The 19,020-nt window shown below is 35.3% G+C and overlaps 1 protein-coding gene across 10 annotated transcripts in view; it reads left to right on the forward strand.

Moving 5' to 3' along the window:
* Nucleotides 1-19,020, forward strand: part of QKI (QKI, KH domain containing RNA binding) — a 156,347-nt gene that overhangs the window by 46,127 nt on the left and 91,200 nt on the right. For all 10 annotated transcript variants that reach the window (XM_039569235.1, XM_039569236.1, XM_039569237.1 and 7 more), the window contains exon 3: nucleotides 17,172-17,288. In XM_039569235.1, the coding sequence (XP_039425169.1) occupies nucleotides 17,172-17,288 (117 nt within the window). The remainder of the gene's footprint in view (nucleotides 1-17,171; nucleotides 17,289-19,020) is intronic.

The following is a 19,020-nucleotide window of genomic DNA, read 5'->3' on the forward strand; positions in this document are numbered from 1 at the left end:
ACTGAAGCACATAACTGTATAGTGCTTGTGTTTTGAGGCTTCTACCCTTAAGTGCTCCCAACCAGGGGGGCTTTTTAACGTGTTTCAGGTGCTTTTTAGTTTTGACTCATTTGTCTTTTTATGCATTGCCTTTTTACAGCTAGAGCGTAGACTTAAGGTTTGGTAATAGCTTTTAGCAAAAGTCATTTAGAGCAAACAAGGCAGATTAGATCTTAAAACACTAAAGGAGATATTGAGTGCTATATTTTGAGCCGTCCTCTGTATTTCTGACCTGTTCTGCAGTGTTAGGTTTGAATTTTGCAAGTTTACTGATTATGGCAGATGTACACATATGGAGAAGACTTTTTGTAACAATGTTTCCAGAAGGTGAATGGAATTATTAGTTTAATTTTTCACTTCAAATATGGTCAACACTGAGAAGTCTATTTATTAACTTCTTTTTTTAGAAGAAATGCTTATACAGCAGCAAATAGGCATTGAGAGTTTATATCTTACTTTATTTTACACTTTATTGAAGTGTATCATTTGAAGTCTGTAGTAGCACGAGAAATGCTACCAGTTAGATAATCCTGCTGCGTTTTGTTCTAAATTTTGGAAGGGGGATTGCTTTTGTTTTGATGAAACAATTTAAAATTACTTTCTCTGACATGTTTCAGTATTTTCATGGCCTGAAATTCTAGACCTAGTTTGGTAAATGAACCCCTAATCAACCTGAAGTAGTACAAACTGTGTATAAAGCTATGATTAAGCATGATATTTATATAAAAAGTGGGGTTCTGTAGTTATGCTTGTAAAATACTGGGAGTATTTTCAATATATTTAAAGATAGAAATAGGTATTTCAGAAGTTTGTCTTAAATGAGGTAAGAATTCTGATTCACCTTCCCCTATGAATTAGTAAAATTCAGTTTGTTTCACTATGGAGCTCTTAGTCTATGAATGAGATTGCAGTTGTGTTACCAATTCTCAAATGTGTGTAAAATTTAAAGAAGCAAAGCAAAAATTATCTAGTATTGGTTCTGATTATAAATTACGATTTAGTCAGCTAAATTAAGCAATTAAAATCAGTTACATGAATGAAAAGCATGTCTATGTTTAGGAATGTTAAACACCTTAGTTTGTCACTCACTTCAGAAATTTGATAAAATGCATTTTTTCCCAAAATATCTTGCTTGAATATGGAAACTTTCATCACAGCTCTAATTGGTAAGGCCTATCTTTATTCACAAAACAATACTATGCATCCGTATCATGGGGTTTAGTTGCTTGGTGTGGTGCTTTACTGCTTTATTTTTAACTTTGCTTGTGTGAAAGAGTGCTATTATGGAGGAAAAAATACTAATTGCTATTTATATAGTACTGCTTTGAGGTCTTCTGGTTTGGAAGTGTGCAATTTTTGTGTTTCCTCCCTTCCCATCTTTCAAGGTGGCAAACAAGTGTATTTTTGCAACTTAGAATTATAAAAGACTGAATAATTCAGCATAAAATCTGTTGCCTTAAAGGGATGAAGAACTTTGTCTAAAATTCCAGTAACTAATAAAATAAAATGAAGTTGTTACTGAGCACCTCTCCTTTGCATAAACTTGAGTATAACCTCAAAGCCTGTTTCTGCAAAGTCAGTTTTCCTTTTGAGAGGAGGAAAAGTGACTGCATTTCTCTGGTAAATTAAAAAAAAGAGAATAGTATCCCTTAAGTACCAGTATTCTGTTTCTGCTTAGTATTTGTAACTATCTGCAATGGTGCTCCAACTTAAATGTATCTTTCTCACTTCTAATTACTGAGAAATGGAAGTAGTCTACAGCTAAATTGCCAACTTCAAGTGCCTTGGGTAATGTCATATGTAGTCAGATCTAATTAAAAGGTATTATTATGGAAATTAGTTGTTGGACTGTATATCCTGAGGATCCTTTGTTATTGGAATATGAGTCTAATGATGTAAACTGTGAGGCTTAGGGGGCACTGCTGGATCCTACAATTAGGTTTTGGAGACCGATTTACACACAGCACAACTTGTTAATTCTCTAGATAAATGTGTCACGATTCCCAAGTAGAGCATGGAATTGAACAATTTTTACTCATCTCGTGGTGTTATTGAAACTGATGTCTTGTCACTGTTCTGAAAACCTCCTCTTAGTGAATAGGATGAAAGAGATTATTCACTATCTCGCTTAAGCATGCCTACTATTAGATTGTTCACAGGATCTGATTTCCTGAGAGAGTTTCTGTTAACAATCTTTCAATTACTGTTTAAAGGTTTTTATGACCACTTAAAGGAGGGAACTACCAAGCGGTTCTGTGGGCCTCTAAATAATTGCAAATGGGAATCTAATGATAACAGAGATTCCCATTTTAAAACCATGAAATTGTTAATTTGTCTATCTGTACAGCTTTCTCACTTATGTTGATAATTCTAAGCAATTTAAAATCCAATTATTTCCAAAACATGACAGTAATTAGATTAGTGTTTTTACATGAACAGAACATGTAGCATAAAAAAAATCATTTTGAGGGATATTATTTTAGTTATTTGAAGTGGAATTGAAACTACCCAGTTAAGATTCCCTTTAAACTTGTGGCATGAGGAAAAGGGTTAATGGTAAAAACAATATTAAATGGAAAGAAAATGTGACTAGTTTATATTATTATGTACAAAATGAAAAAGCAGAGGTGAAACAGCACACAAACAGGAGGGGTTCTTGCCCTATTAGGTGAAGAAACAATGTTACTAATTAAACATGCTAAAAGAACAAATTGCTATTTCACAAGTAATATTTCTAAAGGTAATATTTATACAAACAACTACACAATTTATAAACAGTAAAAATTAGTCCAGAAGTGGTGGGAGGGAGGCAAACCCCAAAATGCTTTTTGCTTGAGTGTGTTTGACAAGGCATGGCTTCTGTCTCTGGTAACTGATAAGGTCTCTGCTTTGCTGTTGTGTGTTCTTGTATCTTCTGTCTGCTGATCCAGCCCGCAGTGTTGTCAGCTCAGTGAGGAATGTCAGGAGACTGGAGCAAAAGGGACATTAAATGGTTGACACTGAGGGATGGCAGTAAATGAGATGGGAGCTAAATATATAGGTTTGTGACATTCTAGCAGCTGGCTAAAGTCCTGCTGTTTGTTGCTTGGGTATACTAGCCTTAAAAAGGAAGAGAATGCATTGTAGCACCGAGAAGAAAAAAAACAGCTGGTGGCTTATCAGTCAGCCTAATGACAGAGAAGGTTAAAGAGTTTGGAAGGACAAATCTTGAAAGAGTGCTTTTATTAGTAACATAAAATTTTTAATTTGTTATCAGTAGCTTTATAAAACTACTCTAGAACGTGGCTTGTTCAGCACAAAAAGATGTGAATGCTTCGTTTGTTGTCCAAATAAAATTACTTTAAAAATTTGCTTACTTTTGATTCAAGCAGTTTGGTAGGTGGTTTTTACAGTAACTTACTTTTGATGTTTTCTTGCTCCATAAGGAAACTCTTGGAAACAGTTTGATACTTAAGTATCTTGGCATTTAATGCTTAATTTAGAAAAGGCTTATTTTTCTAATAGATGAAAGCATTAATGCCCTCGAATGGTATAAACTTTATGTATCTTAAACCCCGTCTTTATTAGAGAGATAGAAAAGTGCCATGTGATTTAAATATGATTTTGTCTGATACACTTTCAAAACAAAAGTTAATGTTTAGAAAAATCCGTGTTTAATTGCTTAAAAGCTTCATGTTTGTCATGTAACTTGTAACTACATCTAGTTCTTGCAGTAAAGGCTGTTTTGAATGTCAGCTTGAAATAAGTACAGCACCTTAGTCAAAAGATGAGCCCTGCTTGATATTTGCTGCTTCTTCCTGTCTGAGATTTTAACAGTTTCTTCTCAAGAACCTGTTTAGTTCTTGAACCCAAACTTCATTGTTACCACTGTCTTACAGCTGACTCAGAGAGAAGTGAAAAACAAAACCTCATTTATGGCTCCTCAGCAAGTAAAGTGGTAGTGAAGAAGCCTTTCTGTCCTCTTTTGTACTCAGAGTGAGTGTCTGTGTTGGTGGCACTCTGGTGCTGGATTGAACATGTCCCTGAAAGACGCTGTGGGCTGAAGACGTGAAAATGTGATACAGGTTAGAAGCCTTTAGTGGAGGGGACTTTCCCTTTTTTTTTTTTTTTTTTTTTTTTTTTCCTATTGTAAGTGCTCCTTGTGCTGTGGCATAATCTGACAGGATGGGAAGGAATCAGGAAATTCCAGATCTCCTGCTCTTAGATCTGTCGCCTTCCTTAAAGCTTGTTGGAGTGTTTGTGGAAGTGAGGTGTAACCGAGCAGTTTAGTGTCAGCTTTTAGAAGACTGCGACAGTGATAGTTGGGTCTCATTTGTCTTAATGTTAGGAGCTGGTTTTCTTCCTATTATAGGAGCAGCTTCTCCTTAGTAGTACCACCAGTGTGGTTTTCTATCATTTTGAGATGGTCTTGCATTAATTTGTGTTTGTATATGTTTTTCTTCTCTACGGTATGCGAAAGTTCAGGTGGACTGTACGTAGCGGGATGATGCACCAGTTAAGGTTTTCAGGCCTTGAATAAAAGAGATTAGAGAGATTTGAGCTGCTTTGCTCAGGGAATTTGATGTATTGTGTTTAGGCAGATTTCGGTTTTTTTATATACTTCTGTGTTGAGAGCTTTATGGCTGTGGAGCTGTACAGTAATTTGAAAATCTTCTCTTGCGTTTACTAAATGGTGCCATTTGTGAAGTGCTGCTTCCCTTTTTTAATTAGCATAGGAGCTCTTTGTGGGTCTTCATTTTGAATTCTGTAACTTGTTTAGGTAGATGCCAGTATTACCCTTGTGTTACATTATACAAAAATATCCAGAAAAATATCAGCAGAACTTAGCTAATGTAATAAACTTGCCTTTATTCCTTCTATGTATCTAATGCAAGTTTATTCATAGCATTAACTTTTTTCCAAGTGATTGTTTCATTCTGCACAGTAAAAACCAGATGCACACAGCTTTTAAAGCTTTATGTTAGAGGTCAGTAATTTAAGAGTTATTTTTAAATCCTCTCTACCTTTGTACTCTGGTATCTGACTACTGCTGCTGCTCTTTAAAGGAACTTCCGGAGTGCAATATTTTCAATACTTCGAAATTTCTCAATCCTTTGACAATATAATGTAAGGTTTTATGGCTGCATTCATTTTCACAAAAAATTTAGATCTGCTGTTGGATTTGGATTGCTTTCTAGCTTCCATCTGAAGGTTCTATTTTCTTAATGCCAAAACTATATGGTGAAGGTGTAATTTTGCTACAGAAAAATGAAAATGAAAAAAGATTTGTTACTCAATCCTCGGACAGTAAAGCTTCTTAGTATTCACTTAATTTTGAACTAAATGGTAAATCTCCTGGCATAAATGATTAAATCTTGGGTTAGTTTTTAGAAAATGAAATTGAATAAAATATTGATTAGATGTGGTAATTTGCCAAATCTAGAAGATTAGGATACCTATTTTTGGTATGCTGTTAGATAGACTGATCTTCAGATTGGCCAAAGAATATGTGAAGAAATTGTTAGCTCTGTAGCAGCTAATCTGGGAAAACAGTGCCTTTGAGATTAAAGATAATATCTTTGTGTTAGCATAGAATTTTTTTTTTTTATTTTTTCCACCTGTGATAACATACACATACATTGTGTTTAAAAAATAAGGTGGGATGGGATCTTCTGCCCAGAGGAGCTGAAAATATATTTTCTGGAAAGACTGTGTTAGTGGGTCAGTGCTGTTTCAATGGATGAAAATTAAGTTGGCATCCTAGATAACATTTTGAAGATACTGAGTTTTGGATATACAGGAATTACTACATCCTGAATTCTTATGGCTTCATTTTGATGACAAGTTCTGACAGATACCTATTTCAAACAGATGACAAAAGAAAACTCTACGTTGACTTCTCTGATTAGTAGTAATGCATTCAGCCAACTAGGTGTAGCTACTGCTCAGATGGTTCTGTTGCATTAATTAGAATTTCATTGCTAAAAATTAGGTGTCATTTAGATAAATACCTAGCTATTGTTATATTTCATTAAAGATTTTCAATAACTAAGCGAAACAACACCAAGTACTTAATTTGATAAGGTCCTCTTATAAACTGCAAGGTGAGAATTTGGAGAAAAAAGTGGTATACTTCAGTGTATTACTTCTAGTTTGCTTTATATCTTTTAATCTGTGCTTTGAGATTCTTCATTCTTTAATCAAGGAAGCTGTGTTACCATTATTGAAATGACCTGGAAAGCTAGCCTGATTTTATTATTATTATTATTATTATTATTTATTTACTTCATTTTTTATAGATCTGGTCTAATGTATTTACATGAGGTTTGTAAAGCTGTTTGTCAGTTAAACATGCTCTCAAAGCCTTCAGCAAAGGTTATTAGAGGTGAATGATGTGGATTTAAAGGATTTAGTAATTCATTCTAAATCCCAGCTATACTTTTAAATGCGTATTTTTTCTTTTTTTCTTTTTTTTTTTTTTGAAGGAGTGTTTTAAGCATTAGGATGTGGTCTGCTGGGTGAAAATGATATTTTATTGACATCACATGGATAATCTGGTTTGTCTAGCTTACAGCTGCAGTGATCAGCAGCTGAGCTTTTTGAATGATCACTGTATCAGTGGCTGATACTCAGCTCAGTCAGGAACAAATGCAAATAATCTGTAATAATCCGTAATGGGCAAGTCAACTCTACCAACGAAGCTTAAGATTGCAGAGTTATGGTATGTAAATTGTGGCACCCTTACAGGACCTGAAGGGAGCCTACAAGAGATCTGGAGAGGGTCTTTTAGGATAGGTCAAGTGGGAATAGATTTAGACTGAAAGAGGGTAGAATTAATAGATGTTAGGAAGAAATTCTTCACTGTGAGGGTGGTGAGACAGTGGAACAGGCTGCCCAGAGAAGCTGTGGATGCCCCATCCCTGGAGGTGTTCAAAGCCAGGTTGGATGGGGCTTTGAGCAACCTGGTCTGGTGGAAGGTGTCCCTGCCCATGGCTGGGGGCTTGGAATTAGATGATTTTCAAGTTCCCTTCCAGCTCTAACTGTTCTATGACTTTATGAAATGCAGCAAGTTGACATTTTTACTTCAAGATGCTTATGTTGCTGTGGTGCTGGGGCTTTAATTGTATGGTGGTGCTTCATAAAAACAATTTAGTTTTTATTGTAGCAAGCAATGTGTCTATTAAAATTTATCCCCCAGTTAAAATCACCTCAGTTTTCTATCTGAAATTATAGGGGGTGCTGTTTATTTTGGCACATTCCAGAACATAACTGGAAGTAATGTATTCAATTTGTTAAATAATGTTACAGTGCCAGAATACAGGTACTAGCAAAGAGTATTTAATAGTTGAACAGGACTCAGGGTTACCCTTTGAAAATTTAGTATTTGTGATTCTAGTAAATAATAGAACTACTTTAAGTGGCAAAACCTTAAATTGAAACAAATCCTGATTTGCCATATTAAAACATTCTAAAAGTTCTTATTTATTGTACTACCTGTTTTAATGTTATTTAGAGAACATTACCAGTAAGAAATAGTAATAGATGCGCAATTTTTAAGGTAGACCAAACTGTTTGTTATGGTAATCCATCCTTTAAACCATTAAACGTGTATTGCTGATGTCCAAGAAGGGAAGGCAGCAATTCCTAATCCTATAGCGAGAACAAGGTGTACTACTGTTCATCACTGATAGTTTATTATATACTTATTTAAGTTTTACTGGAAAACACAGATAAATTTGTATCAGCATTTCTTACTAAAGATCATGTGCAGAGTCTGTGTAGGCAAGGCCTGTTTACTAACTTGTCCCAACGGATGCTAAATTTTGTGCTCAGTTTTGTGAGCCAGCTGACTTGCAGCATGTGTACGTTCATTCAAGAGATTTTATTTGGTTCCGAACATAACGTGAACAATTCAGTGTTTGAATTGTGCTGATGGCACCAGGTTTCTAGATGAGGTGAGTTAGAAGTTAAACAGCGTTGAGGAAGACTGACTCATGCATGCCATGAAACATAAATACCCCAGTACTTAGAGCGGAGATTTAAGCTGTTCTGCCCTGCTATATGATAAATATGATAAAGTTTCTGGGGATCTTTCTGGACATCCCATAGAATCTGTACTGTTCTAATTGACTTAAGAAAAAAACTCCCAATTAAATATAATGTAATTTAAAGGAATTTAACGAATTCCTTTTAATTTAACCAAAATTACTCCTACACTAAGTGCATTATGTAATACTTAAGCTAAACATAGTTCTGGGAGAGAGTAATAGATAAAGTTATTTGTATTGAGAGAACTCATTTGCTCTTTTACTGGCTGAAGTTTTCTTTGGAACCTCTGCATTGTGTAAAAGTCAAAACCTTTGCACTAATGTGTTCATTTTCCTCCAGATGCTGTTTTTTTTTTGTATAGTACATCAGACTTCAAAACACCGAATGTTAACTTTGTTCTCCTGCTGCACAAATACTATGTTTTAGTAATATATTACAATTATATTCATATCCTTTGTTTTTGCATTAATACATATTTTATACATGTTTTTGAACTAGACCAAGCTGGTCTTACTCCCACAATAATTATCAGTTCTTTCCCATCACAAGAGAAGTTATTATCTGGCTTTGATGTTTAAAAGTGATTATGGTAACTGAACTAGAACAAAAAAACCAACCCAAAAATGCCCCCAACCCTATAATCTTTGTTAAAAATGTATGCAGTGTACTAAATAAAGATGGAACCAGTCTTAGTGCATTACATATGTACTGAAGATGGTTCTTATCCATTTAATACACTAAGAAAAAGAAAAAATCTTTTCATTATCTCCTTTCTAAGATGTTGTTCTCCTCTTTGTGTCAACTCAAATTTTAGAGAATTGGAACTACTTTAAATATTTCAGCTGTAGTGACCCTTTTGTTAAATGTTGGAGATTAAATTGCTCACACTTGAAGTAATCTCAGAGGTATTTCAACAGATCTACAAGAAGTTTTGATTTTGTTTGTCCAGCGCAAAAGTACCTAATTGAAAATATGACAGATCCTAATTTTCTGACGGTTGATATTCTGTGTTTTATTCTCCAGTACGTTAATGGTTTTATTTTTGTGTTTAAGTGATGAAGAGATTATTTAATAATAATTTGTATGCATAGGTTGCTTATACAATGTTGCTTGCACAGCATTTCTAATTTGCTACTTAACTTCATCACTTAAATGCTTCAATAGTTCTCATTTAGTTTTGATTATAGTATTGGAATGGTGTATATCAGATACCCACACCAAATATAAGTGGATATATTTGACATAAGCAGATTATGCTGCTGATATTCACTACATGTGTACTTTGGCCTTTACTTGGTTGTTTTGCTTAGAAAACATGACATGTTTAGGGATGGAGAGAATGTTTCTCATGCATTGTTGCCTGCAGCATCTCTTCTATGACCAGCAGTAGATGGGTTTGATAGAGACTTGGGGAAACAACTTCACATGTTGTCACTAGCAGTCTTAACTACTACCTAAAGTTAGCTTGTGTGTAAAAATTACCTTCTAAATGTGGTTACTATTGTCTCTGTTCACTGTATTGACAGTGATAATACCATCTGCTTTGTCAGCCTCTTCTCCCTTTAAAATCTCATCAGATAATCTGTTTTTCTTAACTATGTTACAAACTTGACAAATTCCACTGGAGCACATTTAATCCTCAGAATACAAGCTAATGCAGTTAATGAAAGATACCACAATTTCAGCATTATTCTTGAAACATTATGCTTTACCCTCTTGATTTCTGAAATATGTACAAGTGGCTGTTTATGTAAACTTGGCCTTTGTTTTTAGTTAATCTATGATGTGGTCACTGAGTCAGTCGTGTATGGGATGCACTTGTTTTTATTTTATAGTAGTTCTTACTGCTTCAACAAAAGCTGTGTAGCTGTTTTCTGTTGTGATAAGTGTGACGTTGAATCACTGAAAATACTTAAGGTATGAAATATATTTGAGGTTTCTCTTCATGGAAAAAGAAACCTTCTGTTTTGTTAATCACAACCTACCAAAAAATGTAGTGGTGTCATCTTCTGTATGGGGTGAGATAGTGGCAACAGTTTCAAGTATCTAAAGAAAATATTTTGACTGAAATAAGGGGGTGGGGGCTGTAAATGTTAACTGAAAGGTTATGTATTTAATCCATCCCTGCTGTCTTACTGGCAAATTACATGTTTACAGGTGTAAATGCTGGTTTTGGTAACATTGTTTGTGTTTGTATATATACATGTGCATAAATAAACATCACTGCAACTGTACTTGTAAAAAAAGCCCAACTAACCAAACATCTCCTCTTCCCCACCCCCCCCCCCAAAAAAAAAAAAAAACCCAACCAAAAACCCCAAAGCAACAACCAGAAGCCAATTTTTTGACAAAGTTGTCATTGTGAAAATGGTTTTGTGGGCATGGTATACAAATGGAGTAAATATTGGAAAATGTTATTTCTAGAAAGCATATGCAATGTAAGTAATTTGCCCGTTTGTCATTTCTTTTTTCCTGTAAAATGTTTCAGATTACTTTCTCAGAAATTCAGTCTCAAAGGTACCTAGCTGTAACTTTATGCTACAAGTTTTGTTTATTGAACACTAGACTACCTAACTGAAAGTATCTTAAGGTTTAATATGCTGTATTTTGTTTTCTAATATCTCAAGTGGTTTTATACTTGTTTCAGGTTAGAGACTTTCAAAAAATCAAATCAGCCACACATATCTGATTTTTTTTTTTATCATTATCTAAAACTCGGTTGAGAGCAACACAAGATTTTCTGAGAAATATTTTATGAAAAACTGTATTACCAGTATCATAAAACAATATTCATTTAAAAAGAAATCAATGAAAAAAATCAAACCTAAATTTGCTAATTTTGGTGGGTCAGTGAAAGCTTTTACTGGATTCAGAGTCCATTCTTGTATTTGTTCTGTCAGCGTAGTGTTATGTTTTATCTTCTTCTTTAGTATTTCCAGGTTGTTTGCATATAAATGTTTCAATTAAATGCATTGGCTGTTTTTTTTTAATAAAAAACATGCATGAAAATACATACTTGAATTTAATTGTATCTTTAAGAAATATATTAATCCTTGGAGAGATGTTAATCTTGCTCACAAAGAGTACTAACATTAAACAAACACCATTGTGAGTGTCATACACATTCATCACACTTTGTTTTGAGTGCCTTCATTGTCTTGCAGTTCCTTCGTGTCTCTTCATTACTCCATTTCTGTGGTTGGCATTTTAGCCTGTGACTCTGTCAGATTAAGTTATCTCCTAAATGGTCTTGGAATATGACTATTGCAATCTGAAGACATAGAAGGTTTCCTCTGAAGTGGCTAAACTGACTGCCAGCGTTGCTGCCTAAGATAAAATTAGCAGATGTTGTCCATTATAACATCCAGTTTTCAGTTGCGTCTTAACCATGACATATTTTAACCACTGAACCATGCGGAGTCCTGGTCTTCAGATGTTTTTTATTTGGTGTGGAAAATCATATGAAAATGAAATGAGCAGAAAATGCTGCTCTCCGTGTCTTCAAAAATCAAACTAACCACCAGGACATTTTAAAGCACATTTTTGAGGTGCTTTAGTTTGTTTAATGTATCAGTGTGCAATCTGAAAGCTGTTTTGACTATGGAGAAGGCTGGATATAAGTATAGTGTTCTCTCTTGATGAAAATCCACAGCCAGTTGGCGGTTATGTCTAGCATATAACTAGGCTGTAAAATGTAATTTGGAAAAAATATGGATAAGTGAAGGTGAGGCTGCTCGTTAACTGAGAAGTCTGCAGTTTTTGACCTGTTATGATTTAAAAAAAAAGGAAACTATATGTAAAGGTAGTCTCAAAATGGAGAACTTGTTTTCATGTATGGCATAACTATACTGAAGCTGCTTTCTGCAGGAGGATAAGAATTAACTAACATCATCAAGAGTGGACATCTATGGTTACAAGTACTCAGTTGTAGTTACGGGGGTGTTTAAGGAAATAATAGAATTTATGTGATTTTTCTAAGCTGGGGGTCAGAAGGTGAAACCAATGCTAGATTACTAGACACATAGATTGCAAAGCATTTGTTATAAATCATTATTAAAGAAAGGGGTCCTTTTTTGTGTGTTTCTAATTTTTTTCTGAACTTAGCTGCTTGTTACATCTTAAAGTATGCTGAAAGTCAGCATGAAGTGTGGAGCATCTTTTGCTTTTGGTATAATGAGGAACTACTGAGCTTTTCTTGAGACTTTCCTTAAAATAAAGTTTAGGCTGTGTATGAAAAGTACTCAAATATGCATTGTACCTAAGGAACATAAAAGCTTTCTGAGGCTTTTCTTGATTTCCTTAACTTGAAATAGACTTGAAGAATAGCTTGTTTTGGCTTTTTTCCAGTGATAAGTAACTGACTCTGCAAAGTCAATGTTTAGTAAGTCACTGGAACATTTGCTAATAAGATGGTAGAATAAATGAGTTTTTAATTGAGTTAAATAATTGTTCGATCAAATGCATGTGTTTGTGCTCTTTCTTGCTAGATTTGGATATTTCAATCAAATTGGATTTTTTAAAATTCATTTCCAGTAATGAAGTAAAGACACTTTTTTTCATAAGTTAAATTAGATCTTGCCACATCTTATTTTCATATTTCAAAGGAAAACACAAAATACAAAAGTCACAATAGTAGTATGAAATTTAATATTACTGGTCTACCTGAAGGTCCTCAGATTTTAACTTGCATGGAAGGTTCCTTAAACTCTGCATTTCCCATACTGTAGAAACCAGACACTTCTTTGCAGCAGCTCTGAGTCTTTGGCATGGTTCATTTTTGCTTTTCTTCACTACTTTTGTTGTGGGAGTGGGGACTGGTGAAGCGTAGAAGGACTGTAAAAGCAGCTGGTCTGCTTAGGAATTAGTTGTTCTATGCATAGGGAATACAAGATGTTTTTATCAGGGAATTTCTCATGCAGTGGACTTGTTAGGTCACCACATGGAAATTTTGTCGACTCTTGGGAACGTCAGTTGCTGCAGAATAATCGTTAATATCCCAGAGTAGGTGCGAACATTAGAATTTGGAGCAGCTTTTTTTCCTAATATGTTTTTTTACTGCTTAAAGTCTTTGAGTAACAAAGATCCTCGTGTTCAGTGTCCCAACATCTGCTGTCTGTTGCTTTTCTTTAAGGGGGTGTGTTTTGGATATCTTCTCAAAGAAAGGCAGCAACTGTCTTACGCACTGGCACGTTCCAGTGGTGTTTGTACATGCTGAAAACTTCAAACGTGAAAGGTTAGCAAACTAAGGGAATGTGAGTGATGATGCAGAGAAACAAGCAGAGAGGGAGAGCAACAAGGCTGTAACTGGTTGGAACTTCAGCACCTGAGCTCTGCTAAACACTTTTAATTCTTGGCTTTTAGGATGCTCTTGTGTTTGTGTGTCACCTTCTTCTGGAGGTTGTTTCTCTAGTTGTGATTTTGAGTTGAGGAAGATTTGAGCACATGAAAATAAAACTCAGGAAAACAATTGTGAAATACCACTAGTGAAAATTTTACATATAAAAATATATCGAGTGTAGAGATATTAGTTGTTGTGGAAGGAAAGACTGACTTAATTTGATTGCTTTTTCTGTGTTGTTGATGTAGAAGCAGTTAATTTTAATAAGGGCCACTTCTGCTTAATTTTTAACATAATCTCATTTTTCAGCATGTGTGAGGTTACATACAGTCAAAGTAGTACAGCCAAGTTGCAAACTTGACACTAATACAGATTACTCCCTTTTTTGGTCAAATTGATTTCTGAACCTCTGCTCTAAACTAGCAGTTCTCTGGGGGTAAGGTGAATCCTACAGTACTAGACAAATGCAAAGTGAGAAACACTATCAGAAATTAAAGGGAAATATTCTTAGCTTTGTCCCTGTACAAATGTTAGAACAAACAGTATTCCTGAACACAGGTATGTTATTTGTAGAGAAACACAAAGCAATGAAGAGTGTGATTGGGTGACAGTATGAGACAAAGAGCAGAAGAAATATTGAGTTAGATGTTAAGGATGGTCTTCTGAATTTGTCAGATGTCTCGTTCTGGTAATTCTGTCTGATAGTCTAGCTGGCCTGATAGGTAAGAGAAGCAGTAGCTGCAGATACAACTGGATTCTGAAAAAACGGTCTAACTTGAAGGCTTACTCTGTGTTTCTTAGTTGTGGTCTTGCTGGTCACTGCTCTGTCTCTGTCAGAAGAGTCTGAGTTATGTTTTTCTATGAGTTCTGAGCTAGGACTTTTAAGATGGTTGTCTGAGGAACTGAATACTGACAGTGATAGATTGGTATAAAAAGTAGGGGATCATTTGTTAAAGCAATAATTGGCTTAATCTATGATAATTGATTACTGATGAGTCAATTAAGACTGCGCCCCAGGTAGGGAGGTCCTGCAGAGTTCTCCTTCATCTTTTATCTCTTAACACATTGAAGAAAACTTGGTTGGTAGGATAGAAAGTATGCTTAGAAAAAAAATTAAGTCATTACCAAATGCTTCTAAAGATGGTTTTGAATTTTAATTCTGTCTTGAAATTAATGTGCCTGAAGTCAACAATGTGGAATTCGTTACACAAATGTAGAGCAATATGCTGCTGTAGGGGGGCATAGAACTTCATATGAATATAAAACTAGGGGAAAGGATCATGGCTGAGGTAATGGAGGAGAGTATTTGGGGTCAATGAATGTTGAAACAAGCATAAAAGCTGAATTTTTGAGGGAGGGAAAGAACCAACCTGGGATGTGTTAATAAGAATGTGGTTTATAAGATAAAATTGTTCTGAGTAACTTAACATAGTTGAGATCTCAGTAGACGTATTGCCTTGTCTAGGCATCCTGCTTTTAGAAATGATCAAATTGTAGGGCGCAAGAGAGGCAATGAGAACAGGCTGGGGTTTGGGAGGAATAGCTATCCAAAAAGGTTAATACATACCATTTGGAAAGAAAAGGCAGGGTTGAGCTGCCTTGGAACAATTCCTGAAGGCTCTTTATAAGGAGGATATCCTTGGCATAACTGGTAAAGGAACTGGCTTAACATTCAACAGAATGTGTTGCAGTTTTAAGTCTGTGATTTCTCAACTACAAATTCTAAATAGTGTTCAGACAACATGAATAAAGTTGCAAACTTGACACTAATACAGATTACTCCCTTTTTTTTCTTAGTATCCTATATTGTTCTATTTATTTTTTATCCGAAGTATGTTATTATTTATTCTTTTAGTCTTGATCCAAATTAATGAAACATTGGAGACTGCTGTTCTTCTTGGGAGATTGAGAATATAACAATAGTCAGCTTGTGTGTTGGTTAAAATATTGATTTAAAGTCAGCTTTGCAGTACTATTTTAGCGTTAGGTAGAATGGCATAGATATCTAAAGGTTTGGTGTGCAGCAGTGTGGTTGTGGAGAAAGGCGAGTAAGATGTTGTTCATGTAAGACAATGGTACAATTTTGGTATTAAACATGAAATGTGAGATGTAATATTTTAATAATATTTCACAGCTGAACTTTATTACTAGTTACTAGTTCATTGCTTTATCAAGGCTTAGTGAATGTTCCTTAATTTCTTATGATTCACAGTTTGTGTGTGTTCACAAATTCCATTAGTCTTTACTCCCCACCCCCTCACCTCCCAATAGTTGATTCAGGCTTCATAATATGTCTTTGTTTTCTGAGCTTGCAATACTAAATAACTTTGGGAGTATATATTCTCTATGAATAGTTTAGCTGCCGTGAAACACTGGGGTTTTTTTTAAAGAACTTTAATTTGCTTGCGTTCATTATTTCTGCTCACTCTTAAATCATTTCTGGTCTTTGCAGTTTCATAAAGATTTCAAGTATGCTGAGTTTTAGTACTCAAGCCCGGTTTTAATTAGCTGAGGAAATGAAAGCCAACAACTTCTTCACGATTCTATTGAATAACTTTTTTTTACCGGGATCTAAAATATCCAGACTTACGTCCTTACAGCAGAGTTTCTGTTCTCTTAATTTCTTCTTGGAATTTAATGTTTGCTCTGAAATTTCATTGTTTATGTATCCTTTGAGCTGGTGTTCCATCTTTGCACTGCAGTTGTCACAGAGTACTGCTCTGTGTTCTCAATGCTGCTGTCACTTACTACTTTTTTTATTTATGTCATAATTTTCAGAATGTGTGGTTAAAAATAATGAAAGGGGAAAAGCTGTTGAGGACAACTAGGAAATAATGTTATGTATGGTTAAATGGTGGTGGTACTGTGTTGAGTGTAGGTGGGGGGCTGTCTGCTGAAGTCAGCCAATTAAACATGAAATGCATGCTTTATTTGTATGTGCAACTGAATAAATGATACAACTTACAAAAAGTGATGTGCTTTTGTTTTGTCTGTATATACACATAAAATTTTACATGTATAAATATTTTATATATGTGTGTGTGTACGAAAATACCATATTTTTAAGAAATGTTGCCCCATGAAACCTAAAATAAACATGTAAGAGGCCTCATTTTTTTTTCCTGAAGAAAATGCCATGGCATGGGTAGAGAAAGAAGAGTTACTCTAGATGTCCTTCCCAGATGGAGCCCAGCAGAACCACATGGACTGGGGAAGGAGAATGCTGTCTGCAGGCCCCTTAGCTGTGAGCAGGGAACAACTGAACAGTGAGCGCAGGGGCCTTTCCCGAAGATCCTGTGCCATTGTGGGACTGCAGCTCCCCCAGCACCTGAGCGTTCCCACCTCTTGAAATTTGTGTGCATGTCTGGTCGTGCACCCAGCCCCTGTGTGTGTTTCCGTGATGCACTCGCTGGCCTACGGATGAGCATGGCTGGACATGTTAGTGGTGAGGAGAGTGGCCCGAGCTTTCTGTAAGAGCTTGTACAACTTAATGAGGAGGAAATTAACACTATTGCTTCTGTAGACTGCCTGATGTTACATCTAAAATACCTAGTTTCACCTGAAACTTGTATCCCCAAAGTTGGTGTCACGTGGGTACTTAATGTAGAAAAACAGTACCTATCTCATTTTTCAACCTCAGGCATTTATTGTGGTGTCCTAAACCATTAAACCCTTGATATTTTTAAACACAGAAATATATCTTGTTACATTTTTAATTAATTTTCTTTGCTTGATTTTATAGAAATTATTTATTTTTTTCTTTCAGTTTAACTTTGTTGGAAGAATCCTTGGGCCCAGAGGACTAACAGCTAAACAGCTTGAGGCAGAAACAGGATGCAAGATAATGGTCCGAGGGAAGGGCTCAATGAGGGACAAAAAGAAGGTAAGGTCTTAAAGGGGTAGTGTAGTTTCAGATGCATAATTTTGATTTCTAATGGAGAATAAGCTCATGTCTCTCATTCTTACTTGTTATGTTCTCACTATATGCTTTGTCATTATCTAGTGTCTTATATAAACTTAGTAAATAACACAGGCTGTCCTGAAGAAGTAAAATGTACATGCTCCATAATTCTGCAACTGGGAGTCTAGCCAGCAATTATATTCTTAAATAATAAGTAACTTATAATTGTGTCACATTTCACAAGGTAAAGGTAAAAATTGAAGTTAAATGTATTTTTCTAGGAAAGAGCTGTTAACCTCAAAGGTCTTATTAATAACTTTCTTGGATTGAATTACCAAAGTAATGATTTGTACATGGAGTATGGATTGAAAAAAAGAGTTAATTGTATTTCCAGCAGTCACTTCTGTCTGAGTGAACCAAAAAGCGCTGTGTTTCTGGTTTTGTTTTGTGTTCAGGTGGAGTTGCAAAGTAATTAGGGCTGTTCTTGCCTTGTGCTGTAATATGCATGCTCTGCCCATATGAATAGGGAAACTGCATGATAGAACAGAGCCTTCCTGAATGTCAGGTTGCTCTCGTGGTAACTCTGTTTTTCTAGGTTTATTTTCTAGCTATTTCCCTCTACCTCTGGCTACTGCTGCTGGAGTTACACTGACATCTCCACTGTAGTTCTGAATGTTTCCTCTTTATTCCCAGAAATACACTTTCTTTTGCTTCTTTTTTAGGAGACCCCCCCCCGCCCCCCGTTTTCCTTACATGATCAACCACATCCGTTCTATTGATACGTATGTAGTACATAACAATTATAATTAGTTAGTTAGTTATTAGAAAGTTAATGTCTACCCAGTTAAACATCTCTTCCTTCCCAGAGCTTATAAATCTGTTACCGTCAAGTTTCATTTAATGTCTCTTGTTTTCATAATCTGCTATAATACTGTCACCATCCTTTGTCCTATTCTACCATTCTTGTACGTTTTGGAGTTTGTGAAATGTCTGTTACAGAATCACAAAGTGGTGGAGGTTCTCCACCTCAGGCAGAGTCACCATGTCCTGGTTTCCTAGGACCATGTCCAGGTGGCTGTTAGGTGTAGAGTCCTTCTTCTACCACTGTGCTTCAGAACCAGTCCTGTCCTGTGGGGAGTCGTCTCTATAGACAGCTTGGGCAGGTTTACTCTCTGGAGAAGTATTTTTGGACTGATTTCCTCTCTTCTCTATGCCTTTTTTTTAAAATTTTTTTTTGACTGTTCACAAAAGAATAGGCAATGGGAGTTACTGGAGTTTTGTATTTAAGAAAAAGATTAGAGGAGCTGAGACCTTCTAACCAGTCACCTGGTTTTTTAAGTTTAGTAAGAAAAGAAAGCTACCTTCAACAAGGACAAGTATCAGATACTGCATCAGATAAAACATCGTACACATTAAAAACTATAAATTGATCCGGTCAGCACTTGAATGTCCATTATCACTTTGAAGTTGGTTCTCTCATAATTTTTAAACATAAAGTACTCGACCATTGATAATTTAATGAGATAATACTGCAGTTAGTATGGATTGTATTTGAATGATACCATAATATAATGTATTTGTATACCAAACAGTATGATATTGGTTGTAAACCAATGTTGAGTGCCAAATAATTTTCTTCACAGAGCTGATTTTCGTGTCATCCATTCCTAATCTTTTCAGCTCATTTGCTTTCCTGAGGTGATTTGTATTGGTC

The sequence above is a fragment of the Corvus cornix genome, chromosome 3 (assembly GCF_000738735.6).
Source record: "Corvus cornix cornix isolate S_Up_H32 chromosome 3, ASM73873v5, whole genome shotgun sequence".
Classification (NCBI taxonomy): Eukaryota; Metazoa; Chordata; class Aves; order Passeriformes; family Corvidae; genus Corvus; species Corvus cornix.